The sequence below is a fragment of the Choloepus didactylus genome, chromosome 8 (assembly GCF_015220235.1).
Source record: "Choloepus didactylus isolate mChoDid1 chromosome 8, mChoDid1.pri, whole genome shotgun sequence".
NCBI lineage: Eukaryota > Metazoa > Chordata > Mammalia > Pilosa > Megalonychidae > Choloepus > Choloepus didactylus.
In genome coordinates, this window is record NC_051314.1 from 30,655,147 (window position 1) to 30,676,887 (window position 21,741).

The 21,741-nt window shown below is 39.6% G+C and overlaps 1 protein-coding gene across 22 annotated transcripts in view; it reads left to right on the forward strand.

The window, feature by feature from the left end:
- The window catches only part of ANKS1B (ankyrin repeat and sterile alpha motif domain containing 1B), a 1,210,519-nt gene that overhangs the window by 1,116,751 nt on the left and 72,027 nt on the right, over positions 1 to 21,741 (forward strand). For all 22 annotated transcript variants that reach the window (XM_037845547.1, XM_037845538.1, XM_037845540.1 and 19 more), the window contains one exon: positions 21,435 to 21,542. In XM_037845547.1, the coding sequence (XP_037701475.1) occupies positions 21,435 to 21,542 (108 nt within the window). The remainder of the gene's footprint in view (positions 1 to 21,434; positions 21,543 to 21,741) is intronic.

Genomic DNA, 21,741 nt, shown 5'->3' on the forward strand with positions numbered 1-21,741 from the left:
GAGTTCAGTGACAACTGCAGATTAAACCCAGTTTTCTACCAAATTCTAAATTATTGTTTATTGCCTGGTTTTCAGTGGAGACTTGCAAATTATAATGAATTATATTGGCAAGTAGGGATATTGCTTTTCCTTTGATGGTTCAGCATTCCCTTCTTAGAAAGCATTGCTCTTCTTTTCCCTTTTTCATTTTGAGCTCATAATTCTGATCAAGAAGCTTGTAAATCTGATCTGTAATACACACGTGCTTCATTTTTTTCTTACAATATGCTAAGTAGATATTTTTTCTTGGCTCATGACTAGTTTAATACTGTCATTCAAAACGTCTGTTTTTTTGTTTTTTTGAGATTTCTTTGTTTTGGCCTGGGTTGGTTTCTTTTGGGGCTACTTTCCAAAATGCTAGGTGCTAGCCATTCCAAGAGAATAAGATTTATTTCTGCCTTCAAAATTTTGGTCTAGAGAAGGAATCATGTAAAAACCTAATATTAGCACAGTATGAAAAAGGTGGTAGGGGATAGATGACAAAGGATGTCAGTGAAAGTTTCACCATTTACAAAAGAGATATTTGAACTTGGTCTTGAAATACAGAAAGGTGAATAGGGGGTTACCAAGTTGAGATGTAGGTAAAAGATATTCTCATGTGAAAACCCACTTGGGGCTCTCAGATTTGAGCTTAAGAAGCTGAAAGAAATGCCCCACTTTATCATAAACTAAAAATTCCTCTGGTCCAAAAGAATCCTCCACTCCCAAAATGATAACTTTTCTCCATATCTTTCTAAGACAGTTTGCAGCAGAGGGTCTCCCTCACCCAATGCACAGGTCAGCGTAGACACTCACCTCTGAAACTCATCGCCAGATGGGACGGCCAGCGCCAACGGCAGCTGTGACTGTCCATTTTGCTTTGTGAATCATGGCTGACTTCGGTGAAAAAAAAGAAAGAAAGAACATTTAAAGAGCCTTGTACCTCCCCCAGTCCGCCAAGGATTATTTTTTTACAGTAAAACCTCCATTAACTGGATCTTTTAGATAGTGTTATTCATCCCTGCTTCTAGGGATGTATTTATTGAAAAGAACAAAATCTTCCAGGGATGCAGAGTGGGGGTGGGGGCGCTGAGTGCCTTCCTCAGCCATCTCTGCAGCAACACTGTGGCCCAGTGAAAAATGGTCTGCAGGGAGCACAACTCAGAGGCAATGCAGTATTCCAAATATCCAGGAAAGAATTAAGGACCATCAATAACTTCACTTAGGCAGGGAAATTATATATATATAATTCCAATAGAGACTCCAACAACAACAATAAAAAGTTTCCCTTAACCATAAGATACGTGTTCTAGTTTGCTAATGCTGCAGAATGCAAAACACCAGAGATGGATTGGCTTTTATAAAAAGGGGGTTTATTTGGCTACACAGTTACAGTCTTAAGGCCATAAAGTGTCCAAGGTAACACATCAGTAATCAGGTACCTTCACTGGAGGATGGCAAATGGCGTCCAGAAAACCTCTGTTAGCTGGGAAGGCACGTGGCTGGCGTCTGCTCCAAAGTTCTGGTTTCAAAATGGCTTTCTCCCAGGACGTTCCTCTCTAGCAAGCTTGCTCTTCTTCAAAACGTCACTCACAGCTGCACTCCGTCTAGTCTCTTTGAGTCAGCATGTTTTATATGGCTCCACTGATCAAGGCCCACCCTGAATGGGTGGGGTCACACCTCCATAGGAGTATCCCACCAAAGTCACCACCCACAGCTGGGTGGGGCACATTCCAAGCAAATCTAACCAGCACCAAAACGTCTGTCCCACAAGACCACAAAGATAATGGTATTTGGGGGACACAATACATTCAAACCGGCACAATACGCTAATTAAATAATTGAATTAAGTGAAAATTTCATACATTCTACATGTATATCATTTTACTAAGGTTACTTAACACGCCACTTCATTATCTAAAGGTAATTGAGGTTTTACCATGTAAATATGCAACACAGAACCACTAATGCAGCCCTTGAAATTACCTTAATTAAAAAAAGTTTTAGTTATCTGGATCATTACTAAATGACAGAGATTTCATGTTGCATTCACATTTCCCATTACCTTTTCCTGGGTCTCTTCCTCTTTTGGTATTAGGGGTTTGAGAATAATTGTGAGTGGAGAAAGGAATGTAGAGAAGAAAAATTGACAGAATCATTTCTGTGGTAGTTATAGTAATGGTAAAATGTGCAAAGACTTAGACTGCAGGGTTCATATTATAATACATAAAATACCTGTCAATTAGATAAGCACATGGCTTGGGAACAGACCAACAACTTCTAAGCAGAAGCTATGAAGCCAGCCACTGTTTCCAGGTGCTTCTATTTAAATTGTCTCACTTGAGCCTCACAGCACCTCTGAGAGGTAATTGGCATCATGGTGTAATAAATGTAAAGATCACAAATTTTGGGAGTCACTATTGAGTTCAAATCCCGGCTCTATCATCTGCTTAACTTTTGTCAGTTCCTTAAATTACTGAGCTTCAATTTGTTTATTTCTAAAATGGAGACAGTTACCAACTTTGTAAGGTTGAAATATTAAGTTAATGAAATTATATGTTTTGTAAAGTCATTTAACCCATGACTTGTACATGTGTGTTTCCGTCTGACCTTTAGTCTGGCGTTCTCTCCACTAAACCTCTTCTTGTGTTCAATGAAAATCTCAGATCCTTCTTTGAATGTAGCAAAACTGTATCTCCCCCCTCCTGAACTTGCACATTTCATTTCCTTTGAAGCCTTAATGTAGGACATTACATTTATCCCTGTTAAATTGCATCCTATGGGTGTCAGCTTGGCCTTTCTGCCTGTTGAGGGAATTTTGAATCTTGCATTGGCCTGTTATCATATTAAATATCCCTCACAGCTTTATGTCATTGAATGATCTGATAAGACTACCTCTTATGTCTACTTCAATGCCATTAATGAAAAATATTGAATAGAGCAGAATCCAGGGGCAGATTCCTATGACATTCAATCAGTGGTCCCCCTACGGGATGTGACAGAACCATCCATCAAGCCTCTTGGGTATAGATGTACAACCAGCTGTGAATCACTCCGTTTTTCTCTCACAGAGCCCACCATCTTATAGATAATGAAAGACTTTATCAAGTACTTTATTGAAATCAAAGACACTATATCTATGGCAGTCCCCTGGTCTTTCAACCTTATACTAATAGCCCTGTCAAAAAAAAGGAAATTAATATAGTTCAGCAAAAACTAATTTTTAATGAGACCACTGATGTTTGAAGGGTGCCTTATGGTGCAGGAGTTGTTGCCAGGGACAACCACTGGCTGGCTGCTGAGCTGTTTCTGGTTGTGATGTTACATTGATGAGCTGACTACCTGTTCAGAAACTGGATGAATCAAAAAGGTGAGTGGCAATGGTAATAATAATAATAACAGCAGATACCATTTACTGAGACTTGTTTTGTATGTCCAACACTGGCTAAGTCTTTTCATGTATCTCATCTAATCCTGACAATAACCTCTGGAGGTAACAACTATTTTTAAAGTCATCTAGTATCTGAGCCAAGACTAACACCTAAGTCACCCCAACACACAGCCCTGTTCTTAATCACTGTGTCCTACCGAGCAGATTCTTGTGTCTGAGTGGTGTTGATTAAATTGGTGAGAAGACAGCTAATAAACAAGATTTCCAATTTGTTTGTGTATGTAATATATAGTGGAAGGATTCTCTAACTGTGACCAAATGCTTGCCCCACCCATCTTTGACACTTCCTTTCTTGGTATCGGGGCAACTGATTCAGTGAAGATTGCTTCCTGGTGCATGTGGTATTGGAGGAAAGGGAATTTTGAGGAATATTTTATCTGGATCAATATGAGGAATGATGAGATAGCCTATGAAATAGCCCAGGGCAGAGAATACCCCTTAAGTGATCAGGAGCTTATATATTCCAGATTCAAGCACTCTCTCACAGGAATACTGCCAAGGCTAGGCTTTCAAATTCTCTTGTATCCATGTTGCATTGCTAGGATCTGACCTTCCCCATGTCCACCCATCCTGACACAATACCTTCTTTGTTTAGCTGGGCTGCAGCACTGCTGACTTCAGCCAAGTTGCCAGTCTATTCCATTGGTTCTTTCTGGGTCTGGAAGTCATTCTGTCTCTGCTTACTCTGTTGCCATGATTAATTTAGTCCTTAGAGGGTAAAACTTATTCCCTGGTTCTTAAGAGACATCTCGTTGTCACCATCTGTTACCTCTCCTACAGAACCCAGGTTGGCTCCTAGTGATCACTGTACTCTTCGAATATTCATAAACCATATGCTGTGAGGCTTTAGAAAATATGAACATTTTTACCAAAGTGTCATGATTGGAGCTAGTAAAACCCTCAAAAATACACCCACATATGGAAAGTTAAAGGTACTAATTTATTGTACACATATTCTTTTGAGGCAAAGAATATCCTAGTTATCCATTAGCCTATTACTAAGTATAGGCTTCTTGAGCATAGCTGTCCTCTGGGTCACATTTTCGTTGAGGTGTCCTGAACACCCTGCAGTTTGTATGTCGCCCACTCTTTAGTCCAGCTGGTAAATGGTGCCTTCCAGGAAGACAGAGGTTTCTCTCTGGAGCAGCCTAATTTAAAGCCTTCAGGAATGGTTTTATTTATACTATATTTACAGAATACTAATCACTGAATGCTTTCTAACCCAGTATTATTTTTATTTTTAACAGCTATTTTAGTTTGCTAATGCTGCAGAATGCAAAACACCAAAGATGGATTGGCTTTTATAAAAAGGGGGTTTATTTGGCTACACAGTTACAGTCTTAAGGCCATGACGTGTCCAAGGTAACACATCAGTAATTGGGTACCTTCACTGAAGGATGGCCAATGGCGTCCGGAAAACCTCTGTTAGCTGGGAAGGCACGTGGCTGGCGTCTGCTCCAAAGTTCTGGTTTCAAAATGGCTTTCTCCCAGGACATTCCTCTCTAGCAAGCTTGCTCCTCTTCAAAACGTCACTCACAGCTGCACTGAGTTTCCTCTCCTTGAGCCACCTCATTTATATGGCTCCACTGATCAAGGCCCACCCCGAATGGGTGGGGCCATGCCTCCACGGAAATATCCCATCAGTTATCGTCCACAGTTGGGTGGGGCGCATCTCCATGCAAACAACCTAATCCAAACGTTCCAACTTAATCCCCACTATTATGTCTGCCCCACAAGATTGCATCAAAGAATATGGCTTTTTCTGGGGGACATAATACATTCAAACTGGCACAACAGCTTTATTGGAAAATTACAGATCATAAAATTCTCTCATTTTAAGTATACAGTTTGGTGATTTTTAATAAATCTATATAGATGTCCAACCATCAACACAATACAGTTTTAGAACATTTCTGTCACCCCTAAAAGTTCCTTCATGTCAATTTGCAGTCAATCCCCATTTCTATTCCTAACCCCAGGCAACCACTGATCTGCTTTCTTTCTTTGGTTTTATATTTTCTCAAAATTTTCTAGAAATGGATGTTTTTATGTGTCTGGCTTCTGTCAATTACCATAATGTTTTTGACATTCCTCTACACTGCAGCCTGTATTAGTAGCCCATTCGTTCTTGTTATCAAGTAATATTCTGTTGTATGAATGTACAACAATTTATTTATCCATTTGTGCCAGTTTGAATGTATTGTGCCCCCCAAACGCCATTGTCTTTGATGTAGTCTTGTGTGGGCAGATGTTATCAGTGTTGATTGCATTGTAATTCTTTGAGTGTTTCTTTGAAATGTGCCTCACCCAGCTGTGGGTGATGACTCTGTTTGGATAATTTCCGTGGGGGTGTTGCTCCGCCCATTCAGGGTGGGTCTAAGTTGAGTCACTGGAGCCATATGGGGGAGCTGGCAGAAGGGGGAACTCAGTGCAGCTGTGAGTGACATTTTGAAGAGGAGCTACAGCCAAGAGGGACACTTTGAAGAAAGCACAGAAGCTGCAGATGACAGACAGTTTGAAGACAGCCATTGAAAGCAGACTCTTGCTCTAGAGAAGCTGAGAGAGGACAAATATACCAAGTGCAACTAAGAGTGACATTTTTGAGGAACTGCAGCCTAGAGAGGAACGTCCTAGGAGAAAGCCATTTTGAAACCAGAACTTTGGAGCAGATGCCAGCCACGTGCCTTCCCAGCTAACAGAGGTTTTCCGGATGCCACTGGCCATCTTGCAGTGAAGGTACCCAATTGCTGATGTGTTACCTTGGATACTTTATGGCCTTAAGACTGTAACTGGGTAGCCAAATAAACCCCCTTTTTATAAAAGCCAATCCATCTCTGGTGTTATGCATTCCGCAGCATTAGCAAACTAGAACACCATTCACCAGTGATAGGACATATGGATTATATCTAATTTTAACTATCATGTATAATGCTCTTATAAACATTTATTTACAATTTTTGGGTGGACATATGTTTTCATTTCTCTTGGGTTGCTACCTGGGAGTGGAATTTCAGGGTCATATTGTAAGGGACTGGGTCATATTTTAAGAGACTGGTAGTTCTAAAAAGTGGTTGTGCCATTTTATATTCCCATTAGCAATGTATGAAGCTGCCACTTTCTCCACATCCTCACTACCACTTGGTACTGTCACTCTTTTTGATTTTAGACTTTCTAGTTAGTGTAACTAAGAAGTTAGATTTAGGGGATGATTATGATTACTGAATCATTATCCAGATATTCCTTTTTACTTTCTGGTATATCAGAGTAGACAGATGGAAATACCTGAAATCTCTGAACTATAATCCAGTTGCCATGATCTCTGATAATGATTATATAGCCTTTATCTTGGGCCCTTGTGGTTGTAAAAGCCTTGTAGCTGACTCTCACTTGTGCCCATTTTATCTGTATTTTCAACTTTAGAGTCTCTTGATCACTAAAGACCACCCCTAATGTTGATTAATGAAAGTCCTTGAGTCAGCCCAGAACTAACCCACCCCAATTCCAAGGCTATCTTGATAAATAAAGTTGGATCTAAGGGAAGTGGGCCTGCCTGACATGTGCAGGAAGTTAGACTTTAACCTATAAGTGACCTATACTTCATTATAATACTAAAAGTCACACCCATCATCATATTGTTAAGCATGTAATCAATCTGTGCATGCTCAATAATTAGATCATCTCTAACCTCGTCATCTCGAGCTATTGTGCTCATCATCCTATAAATCTTTTGATGCTATAATACTATCAAAATTACTGCATTTCAGGGAAACAGATTTTTGGGCCAAGAGGCTGTTTGATCTCCTGCCGTACAGGTAGTAATAAACTCTTTCTCTCTTTGAAACCCTGATGTCTCAGGAATTGGTCATTTGAGTGCATCAGGCAGAGAACCCACCACTTTTGATCAGTATCACTAGTGGGTGTATAGTGGCTCTTGGCTTTATTCTGTTTTATGACTTTCCAGGGGAGTTGGAGATAAGGAAGAGGATAGTGGGATGGGGTTGCTGATGACGGAAAAGGGATTGTAAAAAATGTTTTTCTCACTGTTGTCATCTTGTCCTTTCTTACCGTAACACTGTCCTTTGAACTAACAACAACATATGCCTTCCTTTTGCCCTCTACAAGATGGCTGAAATATAGTAAACACCCAACTCTACAGGTCAGTAGTAGCTAGCTAGGCTAATTAAAATCCATGGATGTGATTCTAAAGCCCTAATTTTACCTAGTTTTTGGATAGATTTTTTCTCCTCCCACACCAAATTCTTTTATCAGAGCTGCTGACAAGAAACAGAATTGACTGGATTGAATTCATTCCACTGTCCAGGGTGTTATATGCCATTAAAGTAGCTAAACAGCAAGAAGGGAGGAGGGGCAGCAAGAGAGCAGAAAAGGAAGCTATTTACAATTCAAAAATTGAAAAACCAGGCTCTCATTTACCTAGTATTGTCTCTTGAGAGTCAATTCTTCTTAAAGCATGTCTCAACAAATATGTGCATATTTATGTATTTTGCATATTTCAATTTATTTTTATATTATATGAACATGTTAATAATGAGTTCTGGTAAACTAATTTCATTTGCAATACTGGGAGCATTGGTCGTACAGTGTAATAGATCACAAATATTATGATCTCAAAATGTAAAAGAAAAGTTTTAAAATACCCTCAATAGCTGTAAATGTCTTGCTTGGTTAGCAAAATATAAGCAAAACTGCGGCCTCTCTACTTCCTAAGACGCAGAGCATTTTTATATATTCTGCAGAGAGTTTTGTGGTTTTCAGATGCTATTAGCACATCATCGCATCTCCAAGAACAACTTCAGATGTAGAATACAGTGACATAGTTCCCGTTCTCTTTTGTAACAAATTTTTCCTTTAATAGTCCTGACAAATAGGTTATTGAGCAACGCAAGCCACATTTCTCATATGAAAACTTAACTTGCAGCAAGCTATAATTAAAAGTAACTTACAGAGGAATCAGGAACTGATTGGCTGGTTTGGGTTTTTTTTGGTTTTTGTTTTTTTAATCTTCTGGAGCAATGTTTATGTGAAAATATAATCAGAAAATTAGTACCTTCATCAAGAGGTAATTCAGAGAGCTTTACAAATAAACCTAAGATTCTCATTGATTACAAAAGGAGGCTTTATGCCTCCAGAACCCTTAAATGCTCACAGCCAATTATGCCATTAAGTTCTCTCTTTTTATACAAAGATTATCTCATTTCCTCATAATTAGTATTTCCTGTTTATTAAGACAGAATACATTCAGAAAATACACATTTCCCTCTTTCATTCACTCACTTTCTTATCATTCTTTCTCACTGTCCCTTACTCTCTCCGGGACTGTATAACTGGGAACCTCTTTTCCTCCCCAAGGTTAACACAGTTCCATTCTGGTGACATCTGTCATACAGACTGTTATTTGCTGATTATTATAGCTGTTGCTTTGAAAAGTAATAGCAGAAGGTTAACATACACACATTAAAAGGGAGCTAGCAGTACAAGTCAGGATCTATCAAGTGTCAAAAGTTCAGGGTATGTATCTCTAAGCCAACTCTGGAAATTAACTCACTATTCCACCACACACCCCCACCCCACCCCCACTTCGTGGACATGACTTCCAGGGGTGTGAGTCTCCCTGGCAATGTGGGACATGACTCTCAGGGATGAGCCTGCCCTGGCATCATGGGATTGAGAAAGCCTTCTTGACCAAAAGGGGGAAGAGAAATGAAACAAAATAAAGTTTCAGTGGCTGAGAGATTTCAAATAGAGTTGAGAGGTCATTCTGGAGGTTTTTCTTATGTATTATTTAGATTGCCCTTTTTAGTTTCAAGTGTATGAAGATAGCTAGAAGGAAATACCTGAAACTGTTGAACTGTAATGCAGTAGCCTTGATTCTCGATAATGATTGTTTAACTATATAGCTTATATGGTGTGACTATGTGATTATTGAAACCTTGTAACTAACACTCCCTAGATCCATTGTGTGGGCAGATGAGTAATAAAATAAAGACAAATAATATATAAATAATAGAGGGGAATATGGGGTATGAGATGTTTGGGGGGTCCTTTTTTATTTTTATTTATTTTTTTATTTTTATTATTTTTGGGGGAGTAATGAAAATGTTCTAAAATTGATTGTGGTGATAAATACACAACTATATGATGATACTGTGAGCCACTGATTGTATACTTTAGATGGATTACATGGCATGTGAATATATCTCAATACAATTGAATTTAAAAAATAGAAATTAAGGGAAAAAAAAGTTTAGGGTAACCCACAAATACAATAGAAATTCAGAGGACTGTATGTCAGTTTCCTAGCTGCTAAAACAAATACCATAAAGTGGACTGGCTTGCACAAGAGGAATTTGTTGGCTCATGGTTTTGAGGCTAGGGAAGTCCAAAATCGAGGCATCAGCCAGGCGATGCTTTTTCCGTGAAGATGGTGGCATTCTTGGGCTGGCTGCTGGCAATCCTTGGTCCTTGGTTTTGCAATCTCGTGGCAATGCACATGGCAGTGTCTTCTTTTTCTTCTGGGTTCTGTTGACTTCCACCTTCTGGCTGCTCCCCATGGCTTCTCTTTTTGTGTCCAATTTCCTTTGCTTATAAGGATTTCAGCCATATCAGATTAAGGTACACCCTCATTCAGTTTGGGCACACCTTAGCTAATAACATCTTCAAAGGTCCTGTTTACAAATGGGTTCACACGCACAGGACCGGAAGTTAGGACTTGAACATGCCTTTTGTGGGGGACACGACTGAATCCCCAACAGAGGGATGGGCTGCCGTAATCCAAGTGAGCAAGGAAGGTTTTGGATGGAGCTTAATTTCATCCTTGCAAGATTCTAATGAAGAAAAGGGCAAAGACATCCTAGAATATGCAGAGTTATGAATGTGGGCCAAAGAGATATACATGGCACATTTGGAGACATGGAGGAGATTTGTCTGGCTGGATTTAAGGAAATTTTAGACAAGAGGAGAAAGGGTTGAAGACATGAAAGACATGAATCCTAATCTAATGAGCATAAAATTTACCCAAAGATATCCATGATAGCACATTTAAATAACAAAGATAATATTCAAAATATTATTTATAGGGTTATTCGAGGATGGAGGAATAAAGTTTTAAGTTTCTGTTATACCTAAAAGAAATGATATCCTAGGTCAATCCTTTATGATTTCCAGAGCGCCTTTTTAGTCATTCTCATTCAATCCACAGAAAGACCTTTTAGGCTGGGAAGGCTGTATAGATATATATATTCACATAGATAGATGGAGAGATAGATAGGTGATAGAAAAATAGGAAGATAGACACACATACCTGTTTATTTATTTACACTTTTTTCTGTCTACTAGTTTGTGAGCCCTTAGAGGACTGAATATTTTTTTCTTCTTTGTAGATCACAAATTGCCTAAGCGGTTTTATGTGGCAGACACCCAGTATGTTTGTTGAATAAAATAATTATTGTCCCTTTTATATCGCAATTAAAAGGTTTTAAAGATAGCTTAGTTAGAAGAAGAGTCAGGGCAGGGACCAAATCTAGTGATTTTCTGGTTCAGAGTTCTTTCCATCCATCATACGATGCCAGACTTGGGTTATTACAGTAATCCAAGAAATGAGAGAAAGAACGGCCTAGTCAAAAATTGTATGCAAGTTCAAATGAGATTTCTGGGTATGTGGAAGTTGAGATAGGGTGACATACAAACACTTTTGCCTTCATGCTCTCAGGTGGAAAGAGTTTACAAATTATTAGGGGGTGGGGGTGGGGAATCATTCACATTTAATTGCAGATTTAGTTCTGCAGATAAACTTCCACCTCGGCTTCCATTCTAGGCATTTAAGAACACCAGAATTCCTCAGAACGTTTTCAGTGTCATCCAAAAGAGGCCACTTTGAAGTCAGATGAGCTCTATAGACTTGCATGGGAGCTACTCTCTTTGGTTGGCAAATATGTGGAAAAGGAAAGGGGGAATAATCTCCCCCTCCCGAAAATGAAAGGTGGTTCCAAGTGCAAGATGAAGCTGTTTCTTCCCCTCCCCAAATAAAAATCCAGAAATTAAAAGGATGCGGTTAGTTCTGTGGCAGTGAAATCTGGGGTCGCTCGTAATTCAGCATTGCTGCATTGTAATCTCTGAAGAATTCCAGCTACATGTGTTATTTCATATCTGTCAGCTAAGTCTGAACTCCAAAATATAACAAATGCAAAAAGTAATACTGAGGGCACTATGCTAATTGCGAAAAGTTTTAGAGGCTGGATAAAAATTGAAGCAGGCTGGACAAAATGAAGTCGATGGCGGGCGGTGACCATATAGTATTTGCGCCGTTAGGCTGGAGCACCGCGGGCGCGGCCGTCTTAGAGGAAGTCCGATATCCGTGAGGCAGAGGAAGCGCTCTTTGGGGAGCCCAGCGTGCTACTGGAGGGAACCCCGGAGATGGACGCGCCTGGGGCTGGCCGACAGGGTTTAGAGAGGACTCAAAGGTTCCAAGCAGGATATAACTTTATCGGGTCAAGGGAAAGAACTCTGGAAAGGAGAGAAAAAGGGCCCCACTCACAGAAGGGCCCCGACAAATACATCCAGGAATGAAGTTAAGAATAAAACAGGCTTCTCGGGCAAGATGGCAGCATAGAGAGGAGTGGAAGCTAAGTAGTCCCCCTGGAACAACTACAAAAAAACCAGAAACAACTAGTAAATAATCCAGAATAACTGCGGGGGGACAAACGAGACCATCCACTCATCATACACCAACCTGAATTGGGAGGAATGCCCTAGAACACAGTATAAAATCTGTAAGTAAAACCCGTGGAACCAAGTCATGAGACCCCCTCCCCCATAGCCCGAGCTGCAAAGCCTCGTGGTGCCAGAGAGAAGCTCTCTCCCAGAAAGCGAATATAGCTCAGCTGAGCTCCAACTGAGGTTTTAAGTAGCGAGTGTGAACTGCTGACTACAGGTATGCAGCTGAGTTCCAACTGGGGTTTTAAGTAGCGAGTGTGAACTGCTCACTACAGGTACGCAGCCCCAAAAAACACACAGAGGCTTTGGGTGACCACTGACCTGGGAGAGCCGGAGGGTTGCCTTGGACTGGGTCTGAAGGGGACTATCTGTTTCTTTTTTGGCTCCGTGGAGAAAGCCCCAGTCATTTTCAGTTTCCAGGGCTGTGACTATGAGAAGGGTGGAGACAAGCAGAGAGCGAGACCATTGAAATGCTAATGACCTCCACCTGGGGGGTCTGTCTTCTCTAGGAGGAAAGGGGTGTGGCCCTTTCCATTCAGAACCAGACCCCAGAGCCTGGGGGAACACGGCCATACCTCCTCACACCAGTCAAGAATTATAGGCTAACAGGCGTCACCTGCTGGACAGAAAAGCACAGTGACCTGAGGCATCAAAGGGTGGAGCAATTTTCTAAGATACACCCTCAGGGAAACCAGATACTGAATATTTCTTCCCTCTGGGACCTGAGCCTGTTCTGGTCTGGGAAAACCTGATTTGGATAACCAAGGAAACCAAGCCTAGACAACAGAAAATTACAACCTACACTAAGAAAAACAAAGTTATGGCCCAGTCAAAGGAACAAATGTACACTTCAACTGAGATACAGGAATTTAAACAACTAATGCTAAATCAATTCAAAAAGTTTAGAGAAGATATTGCAAAGGAGATAGAGGCTGTAAAGGAAGCACTGGACATGTATACGGCAGAAATCAAAAGTTCAAAAAAACAACTAGTAGAATCTATGGAAATGAAAGGCACAACACAAGAGATGAAAGACACAATGGAAACATACAACAGCAGATCTCAAGAGGCAGAAGAAACACTCAGGAACTGGAGAACAAAACACCTGAAAGCCTACACGCAAAGGAGCAGATGGAGAAAAGAATGAAAAAATATGAGCAACGTCTCCGGGAACTCAAGGATGAAACAAAGTACAATAATGTACATATCATTGGTGTCCCAGAAGGAGAAGAGAAGGGAAAGGGGGCAGAAGCAATAATACAGGAAATAATTAATGAAAATTTCCCATCTCTTATGAAAGACATAAAATTACAGATCCAAGAAGCGCAGCGTACTCCAAACAGAAGAGATATGAAGAGGCCTACGCCAAGACAATAATCAGATTATCAAATGTCAAAGACAAAGAGAGAATCCTGAAAGCAGCAAGAGAAAAGCGATCCATTACATACAAAGGAAGCTTAATAAGACTATGTGCGGATCTCTCAGCAGAAACCATGGAGGCAAGAAGGAAGTGGTGTGATATATTTAAGATACTGAAAGAGAAAAACCGCCAACCAAGAATCTTGTATCCAGCAAAGCTGTCCTTCAAATATGAGGGAGAGCTCAAAATATTTTCTGACAAACAGACAATGAGAGACTTTATGAACAAGACACCTGCCCTACAGGAAATACTAAAGGGAGCACTACAGGGTGATAGAAGACAGGAGTGCGTGGTTTGGAACACAATTTTGGGTGATGGTAGCACAACAATGTAAGTACACTGAACAAAGGTAACTATGAATACGGTTGAGAGAGGAAGGTGGGGAGCATGTGAGACACCACAAGAAAGGAGGAAAGATAAAGACTGGGACTGTGTAACTTGGTGAAATCTAGAGTATTCAACAATTGTGATAAAATGTACAAATACGTTCTTTTACGAGGGAGAACAAGCAAATGTCAACCTTGCAAGGTGTTAAAAATGGGGAGGCATTGGGGGAGGGATGCAATCAGCATAAACTAGAGACTGTAACTAATAGAATCATTGTATTATGCTTCCTTTAATGTAACAAAGGTGATATACCAAGGTGAATGTAGATAAGAGGGGGGGATAGGGGAGGCATGTTAGACACTTGACATTGGTGGTATTGTCTGATTCTTTATTCTACTTTGATTTAAGGTTATTTTTCCTTTTGCTGCTTCCTAGCTGTCATTTTTTTTTTTCTCTTTCTTTTGCCTCTCTACCTTCTTTGACTCTCCCTCCTGCCTTGTGGAAGAAATGTAGATGCTCTTATATAGATAGTGGTGAAGGTGGTGAACACATAAATGTATGACCATGCAGAAAACCATCGATTATTTACTTGGGATGGAATGTATGGGGTGTGAACAAAACCATATTTTAAAAAAATGGGTTGACGACAAAACCTCGCGGGCAATATACTGAGTGAAGTAAGCCAGACACATTAGGACAATTATTGCAGGGTCTCACTGATAGGAATTAATTATAATATGTAAACTCATAGACACGAAATATAAGGTACCAAGATATAGGATGAGGCTTAAGAATGGGGAGTGGTTGCTTAGTATGAGCAGAATGTTCAATTAGGATGAACTTAAATGTTTGGAAATGAATAGGGGTGTTGGTAGCAAGATATGAGAATAACTAACAGCGCCGAATGGTGTGTGAATGAGGTGGAAAGGGGAAGCTCAGAGTCATATATGTCACCAGAAGGAAAGTTGGAGGTCAAAAGATGGGAATGTATAAAACTGAATCCTATGGTGGGCAATGTCCATGATCAACTGTACAAATACTAGAAATCACTTCCATGAACCAGAACAAATGTATGACAATACAATTAGAAGTTAATAATAGAGGGGCATATAGGGAAGAAGTATATACCTATTACAAACTATATACTACAGTTAGTAGTATTTCAACATTTTTTCATAAACAGTAACAAATGTACTATATCAATACTACGAGTCAACAATTGAGGGGGGTTGGTTAGGGATAGGGGAGGATTAGAGTTTCCTTTTCTTTTTTTCTTTTTTCATCTTTCACTTTATTTCTTGTCTGGAGTAATGAAAAGTTTCTAAAAATTGAGCAAAAATTAAGTGTGATGGATGCACAGCTGTATGAGGGTACCCAGGGGCAAGTGATTGTACACTTTGGATCTTTGGATAATTGTATGGTATCTGAACAATCTCAATAAAAATGAAAAAAAAAAAAAGTACACCTAAAAAAAAAAAAGAATATCATGGTTTTAATAGATATTTAATTGAAATGTTTTATGGCATACAGTAATATTTACATAAATAAAACCTACAGTGAATTTATTCCAATTTACTACTAAAAAAAAAAAAAAGAATAAAACAAACCAAAACTCAAAAAAAAAAAAAAAAAAAAAGTAATACTGAGGAACATTATGTGGATTTGTTATTTTCCCTGGAGGACTTGGTCTAGCCAGCAGTAAATGGATTGAGGTTTCATGGGGATCATGGAAACAGACTGTCATTACATGACTTCTTTGTGACTCATGTACATTCTTGCAGCGTTCTTTGGTGTCTTTCATATTGAGTCTATGCAAACATGTCAATGCAAATGGAAATTGTAGGATGGTAAGGCTTTTTTTTCTTTCAGCATATGGAATATTTTACATCCAGAAAAGGAATATCACCTAAATTTCTGCCACTAAGGGAAATGGTTAATGAATTACAGATTGCTTCTTTGAAGAAATGTTAGAGTGACAGTAGTTTATGTAGGAAAGTTATTTTGTTTTAATCTTAAGTGAAACAAATCAAGGTGAAAATTGTACTTCCTTTTGGCCACCACCAAACATACATGAAAGGAAATATACCTAAATGTCAATAACCTATGGATAACTTGTTCTCTTACTTGTGGCTTTCTGTACTTTATGAACTTTCTACACTGAATAAGCAGTATTATTATTATTATAATCAAAACATTGTTTAATTTTTAAAAAGCAAATAAAGGAAAACCATGTTTAATTTACATCACGTTAAATTTAGCATGTTTAATTTATATCACATTAAATTTAAAAAGAAAAAAAAGAAGTCTAACCGCTCTGACTTTCAGCTTTGCTGTGACATATATTCTGAAGTGAGCTATTCAGTGCCAGGGTAATGTCATGATATTGTCTAGCAGAATTCCCACAGCTAAACCTAGAAGTATAAATGACAATGACATGATATTATAGGACTGTCACTCAGCACAGTTATTCTCCTTTTGCTAGAATTTGAAATGGGGTTTTAGAGGTTGTCCTGTTTAATTGATGCTGGAGAAAATTCCTAGGGGCAGCTACTCCTCTGATAAATGGATAATAACCTGTGGCAGGTTCTTGTCATTTCAACACATAGCTTGTCTTTACCCCACATTTCTCTTGTGATACTTGTAATAAAAAAAAATTGAAGAAAGCATGATAACTTTTATTTCTTATTTGGTGGAACTCAGCAGTTGGGACCACATTATATGATCATATGTATAATCATTTTTTTCTTAATGGTTTGATAATGTAGTCATTGGCATCTATCTTCCAATATTATAAGCTCCATTAGTCCAGTGTCCCCTTTGGAAAATTCTCCAAATACTTTGTGCCAGAAATTCAATATTGTTTTTTGAGTTGAATTGAATTGCCTCAATGACTTAGAATAACTAAATCCAATAAATTACCAATACCTTATCTTTGACTCTCCCTTTGGGGTTTATTCTACTTATGGTTAACTTTCACCCAAGTAGTAATGAAATCCATACTAAACCTTTACTTCCACAGTCAACATTACTTTGGTTTTTGAAAACTAAAGATCTGCTGACTGGTTTCATAATTTGCAATGCCTTGGTGGTAGGATTCTACAATTTCAGGGGCTCCACTGCTTACAAAGATAATCAAATGATAAGTGGTTCTCCGTCAAGACAAACCCAATTGCCTTGGAACTACACTTCTCCAAAGTAGCTATCTTTCTTTGGAATGTTCTCTCCCTTTTTGCCTTGCTGTTGGATTTCTTATTGTTGACTCAGAAGTTTTGAAGCCACATGTCACCCTTCCCACCCCTCCACCATTAGCGAACTTGAGTTGACTCCTGGCTTGACCAGGGTTTCCTCTCCTTGGTCTATATGAGCGTTTCACAGGAAATTCTGTGTGGTATATGCCTGAGCACTTTCAGTCCATAGCTTTATTGTGGCTGCAAGCTCTGTCCAAAACTGAAGGTGTATAATTTTAATGTTTTCAGATGTTCAGAACACAGTATAAGTGTTTTAAACACAATAACTCAAAATGAGAATCATCATAGTGATGCAACAAATAGTTTAGCTAAGGCTGAAAGGCTCAGAGGTTAAGAGAAGAGGGGCATGGTGAGTGTTAAAGAGCAGATAAGAGTCAGGTGCAACTACCAGGCATGACCCCTGTTCACACTGTGACCTTACAAATGGTCACTAGGTATTTCTGAGTCTTAGTTTTGCATCTCTAAAATGGGAGCGTCAATGTTATCGTAAGGGTTAATTGAGATACGTATACACATATATAAAGCCTTTGGCACAGCTTCTAGCACAACTAGCACATTGAACTAGAACATGGTACATATTCAATAAAGAGTCGTTGTTATTGTCAGTATCTTTGATGCTGCAGGATCATTTCTAAAAAATATGGAGAGTTACCCAAATGTTCTTGACATGAACCATCACACTGTTAATTCACTTTCCTTCTCTCCCTCTCTCCCTCCTTCCCTTTCTTTCTCTCTCTCCCCTTCTCTCTGTCTCCCCCCCCCCCAACACACACACACTCTCTCTCTCTGCTCTTCGGAGTAGTTCTATGGAAGGGGCAGCAATAGAGCTCCAGTGTGGGGGCACATCTCAGCCTGCCTCCCGTTGGAGATTAAACGGTGTGGGTGGGAGAATAGCATACATTTCCTTAAATTAGATCTAGTGTTAAACTAATCACTAGAAACCAGACCCCTTCCTACCAGGATATGCCACTTCAATGAGACATTTCCCAAGGTTAGCCAGATCTCTTCATGCAAAGCACCAGCGTATTTGTTTGACGTGATTAACTTTATGAAAATGAGCCAAGTCCTCATGCTTTCTGGATCAGGATTTCTCTGCATCCTCAGAATCCATTAGCTGAGAAAGCACACCATGGCAGGTGCATCTACTATGTGCTGTTATCATCACAATTTAAGCCTCTTCCTCTTCCCAACACATTTGAGACTGGCCCTAACTTCCTTATTTTATAAGTGAGGAAACTGAAAGTTAGGTAACTTGCCTAAAATTGAATTCTGATTGAGTAAACTAAAAGTTGCAATGAAGGTTCTGCCATCTAAAATTTATCCCATTTATTTGTTATTTAGTGTCAGTTTTTGTCAAAATGATTTTGAAAATGTTTATTATTATAAAGGCATTGCTGGGCAGGACTCAGGGACCCAAAGTAGCACCGTTAGCAACATCAGCTCCAGTAGCCCACTGGGAGAAAGCAGTGGGGTTTTTATGGGGAGAATTTATATCCAGTAGTAGCCTTTGGCAAAGTAATTGAGATAAAAAGGAGTAACAAAACATAATGTATTTAGATTTGCAAAAGGCATTTGAAAAGGCTTATATTGTATTTTTCTGAGATGGGGGAGTTCTTTGCTCTTGATGCTTAAAAAAAAAAGAAACAATTTAAAAATATAAGGCCATTTCTCTGGATCATATAAACAATGTTGCCTGCAAGTACTCTGCCTGGGACCACACTTATTTAGCATATTTATAAATCATCTGAAAGAAGGAGTACACAGTGAAATTTCCAGATTTGCAGACTGCTAAGCTCTTCCAGAGAGTGAAATGCCAAGCTGGTTAATATAAATGCAGCAAGATAACAGCAGGCTGTGTGAGTGGGCAGAGGAATGGCAGATGAGCTTCTACATGGACAACTGTAAGATAAGAAGTTTAGGGAGAAATCATTCAAACCATTCTTCCAAAATTAAAAGGCTTTGAACTGTGAGCAATATCAACAGGAAGAGAATTTGCAGTCAGTATATACTCGTGTCCACAGTTACTCCCACTGCTGCCAAAAGGTCAGCCAGAAATCAAGTGTGCTTAGAAAGGGCATTTAAAAAGGGGCTTTAAAAGCAGAAAATAGTATCCTACTCAGATGTAAAGCCATGATTTACTTGTACACGGATTATTGTGAGCAATTTGTTCAACAAACCTTAAGCAGTTATAATATGGGAGGAGAAGGTACAGAAAAAGTCAACTAAAGTGTTCTATGAGATAGCGGAACACTTTATGAGAACAAAATGGAAAGGTGAGGATTCATCAGTCTGGGGAGGAAGGTTTATAAAATCATAGGAATATGGCACATGTGGACATTCACCTTATTTTATAGTTACCATCCCCATCATCATTAACGAACACTGTAGCAGAGAGTGGATACAAAAAGAAAAGAGCACAGTGCTAGTTAAAACTCCAAGTCAATTTAGGCAGGGAGATCAATAAGCTGACAGATAGGTAAACAAAAATATAAGGTAACGTGGCGATGAGTGCCAAAGACATGCCCACCCCCCACCCTTATAATTTGGAAAGAGAAATATAAAAAATTAATTTATACAAATTTATACTTTGAGAACTGGTTACCCAACAAGAATTTTTATAACATGGAACTATATAGGTGGGCAGGAAAGGGGTAAATAGGATTTTTTAATCAATGGATTTATAATATGGCGTAATGAGTCAGTAATATTTGGAGATATTCCCAAACTTTGCAGTTTATTCTTTGACATAAGACAAGCTTTAGAACCAGGCAACCCTGATTCGAATCCCAGAGCCACCACAGAGCCTCTTGGGTAGGCTACATAACCACTCTGAACCTCGGTTTCCTCATCTGTAAAACAAGAATAACCCATCCAGATAGGGAAGATCAGAGAACTGCTAGAGTTTTCAAGTATAAAGCACTCCAGGGCTAGGGCATAGTACTTGAAGCACTCTGATCATCAGCTCCTTGACCTCACTACTATAATGCTCCTTTGCAACACTGTCAGACGTAAAGTATGATCCTGGGTAGATTGCATCCACCCCAAGTAGGCACTGCTTGTGTTCTAAGGCTGATTCTGCTATTTTCATCTATATTAACATTCATTCTTTAATCTTCATTGAGCCTCTGGTATTCCAAGCATTGCTTTAGGTATTTGCGAAACAATAGTGATAAAGATATACCAGGGCCCTGCTCTCAGGGAGCTGACATGGGGGGGTGGAGGGACCCAACCAATAAACCTGTAAACAAAGTTATTTCAGAGGATGATGAAAAGAAGTTCATGAGGTAGAGCATGATGGGGATGAGGGCACAGCTGTTTGGGGGAGGAGGTTGGGGCCAGCCTTTCTGAGCAGACAACCTTAGAGCAGGTTCTAGAGGGTTGAGAAGTCGCCATCCTTTGACGAGCTGGGGGAGAGGCCCCAAGGCAGAAATGTGTCTGGAGTGATGGAGAGACAGAGGAGGCCAGTGTGACAGGTGCCCTGATGGAGGGGAAAAAGGCAGGGACAAGATGAGAGAGAGAGTGGGGACCATGTTCCATAGGGCCTTGAGGGCAGGTCTGCACTCCGATTTTGTTCTAAAAGCACTAGGAGGCCACTGGAGTATTTCCAGCTAGTTGGTAATAAGATGATGTATATGTTTGAAAGATTATTGTTACTGCCGTGTAGAAAATGGCACAGTTCTGGAGGCCAGAAGTCCAAAATCAAGGTGTCGGCCAGGCCATGCTTCCTCTGAAATCTGGAAGGTTCTTGCATTGGCTGGCAGTCCATAACTTAATCTCTGCCCCCACCACGTGGCTATCTATGTATCTCTCTATCTCTCTCTGTCTTGGGCTATCTCCCTCCGTCCCTTCTTCCCCTCTTTATTCCTCTCCCTCTCTCTTTCTCTTTCCCCCTCTTCCCCTCTCCCTTTCTCCCTCTTTCACTCATCAAAATTTCCTCTCCTTATAAGGTCCCAGTCATACTGGATTAGGACCTACACTAATCCAGCTTGGCCTCATCTTAACTAACAACATCATTCTTCAAGGATCCTATTTACAAATAAATTCACATTCACAGGGCTGGGGGTTAGGCCTTGAACATGTCTTTTTTGGGGAGACACGATTCCGTCCATAACGAGGGTCACATGGATTTCACACCATATTTCTTTGTGCACATCTCTTTTAGCTCCTTGATGTTTTTAGGACGTATTGGAATTATTTTTCTCAAATGAAATATTTAACCAAATATATGTTGTTTCAGGTTTTAAAAATCAATTTGATTGGCCACAGGAAACGTATTTTGGCATCTCTGGGAGACAGGCTGCACGACGACCCCCCACAGAAGCCCCCTCGGTCCATCACCCTCAGGGTAAGTGCCGGGCACATTCATTTTGTTTCTCTACCCTATTCTCAAAAATTGTTTTATGCCATAAAACGAAGCAGTGGATCAGAAAGTACAGGCTATTTCCCATGTAGCTTACCTCATCTGTATGAAAAAAAGCAACCTCCCTTTTGTTTGTGTTTTATAAGAGGAGATTAGCTTTTCTCAATTGAAATTTTATTTTCTC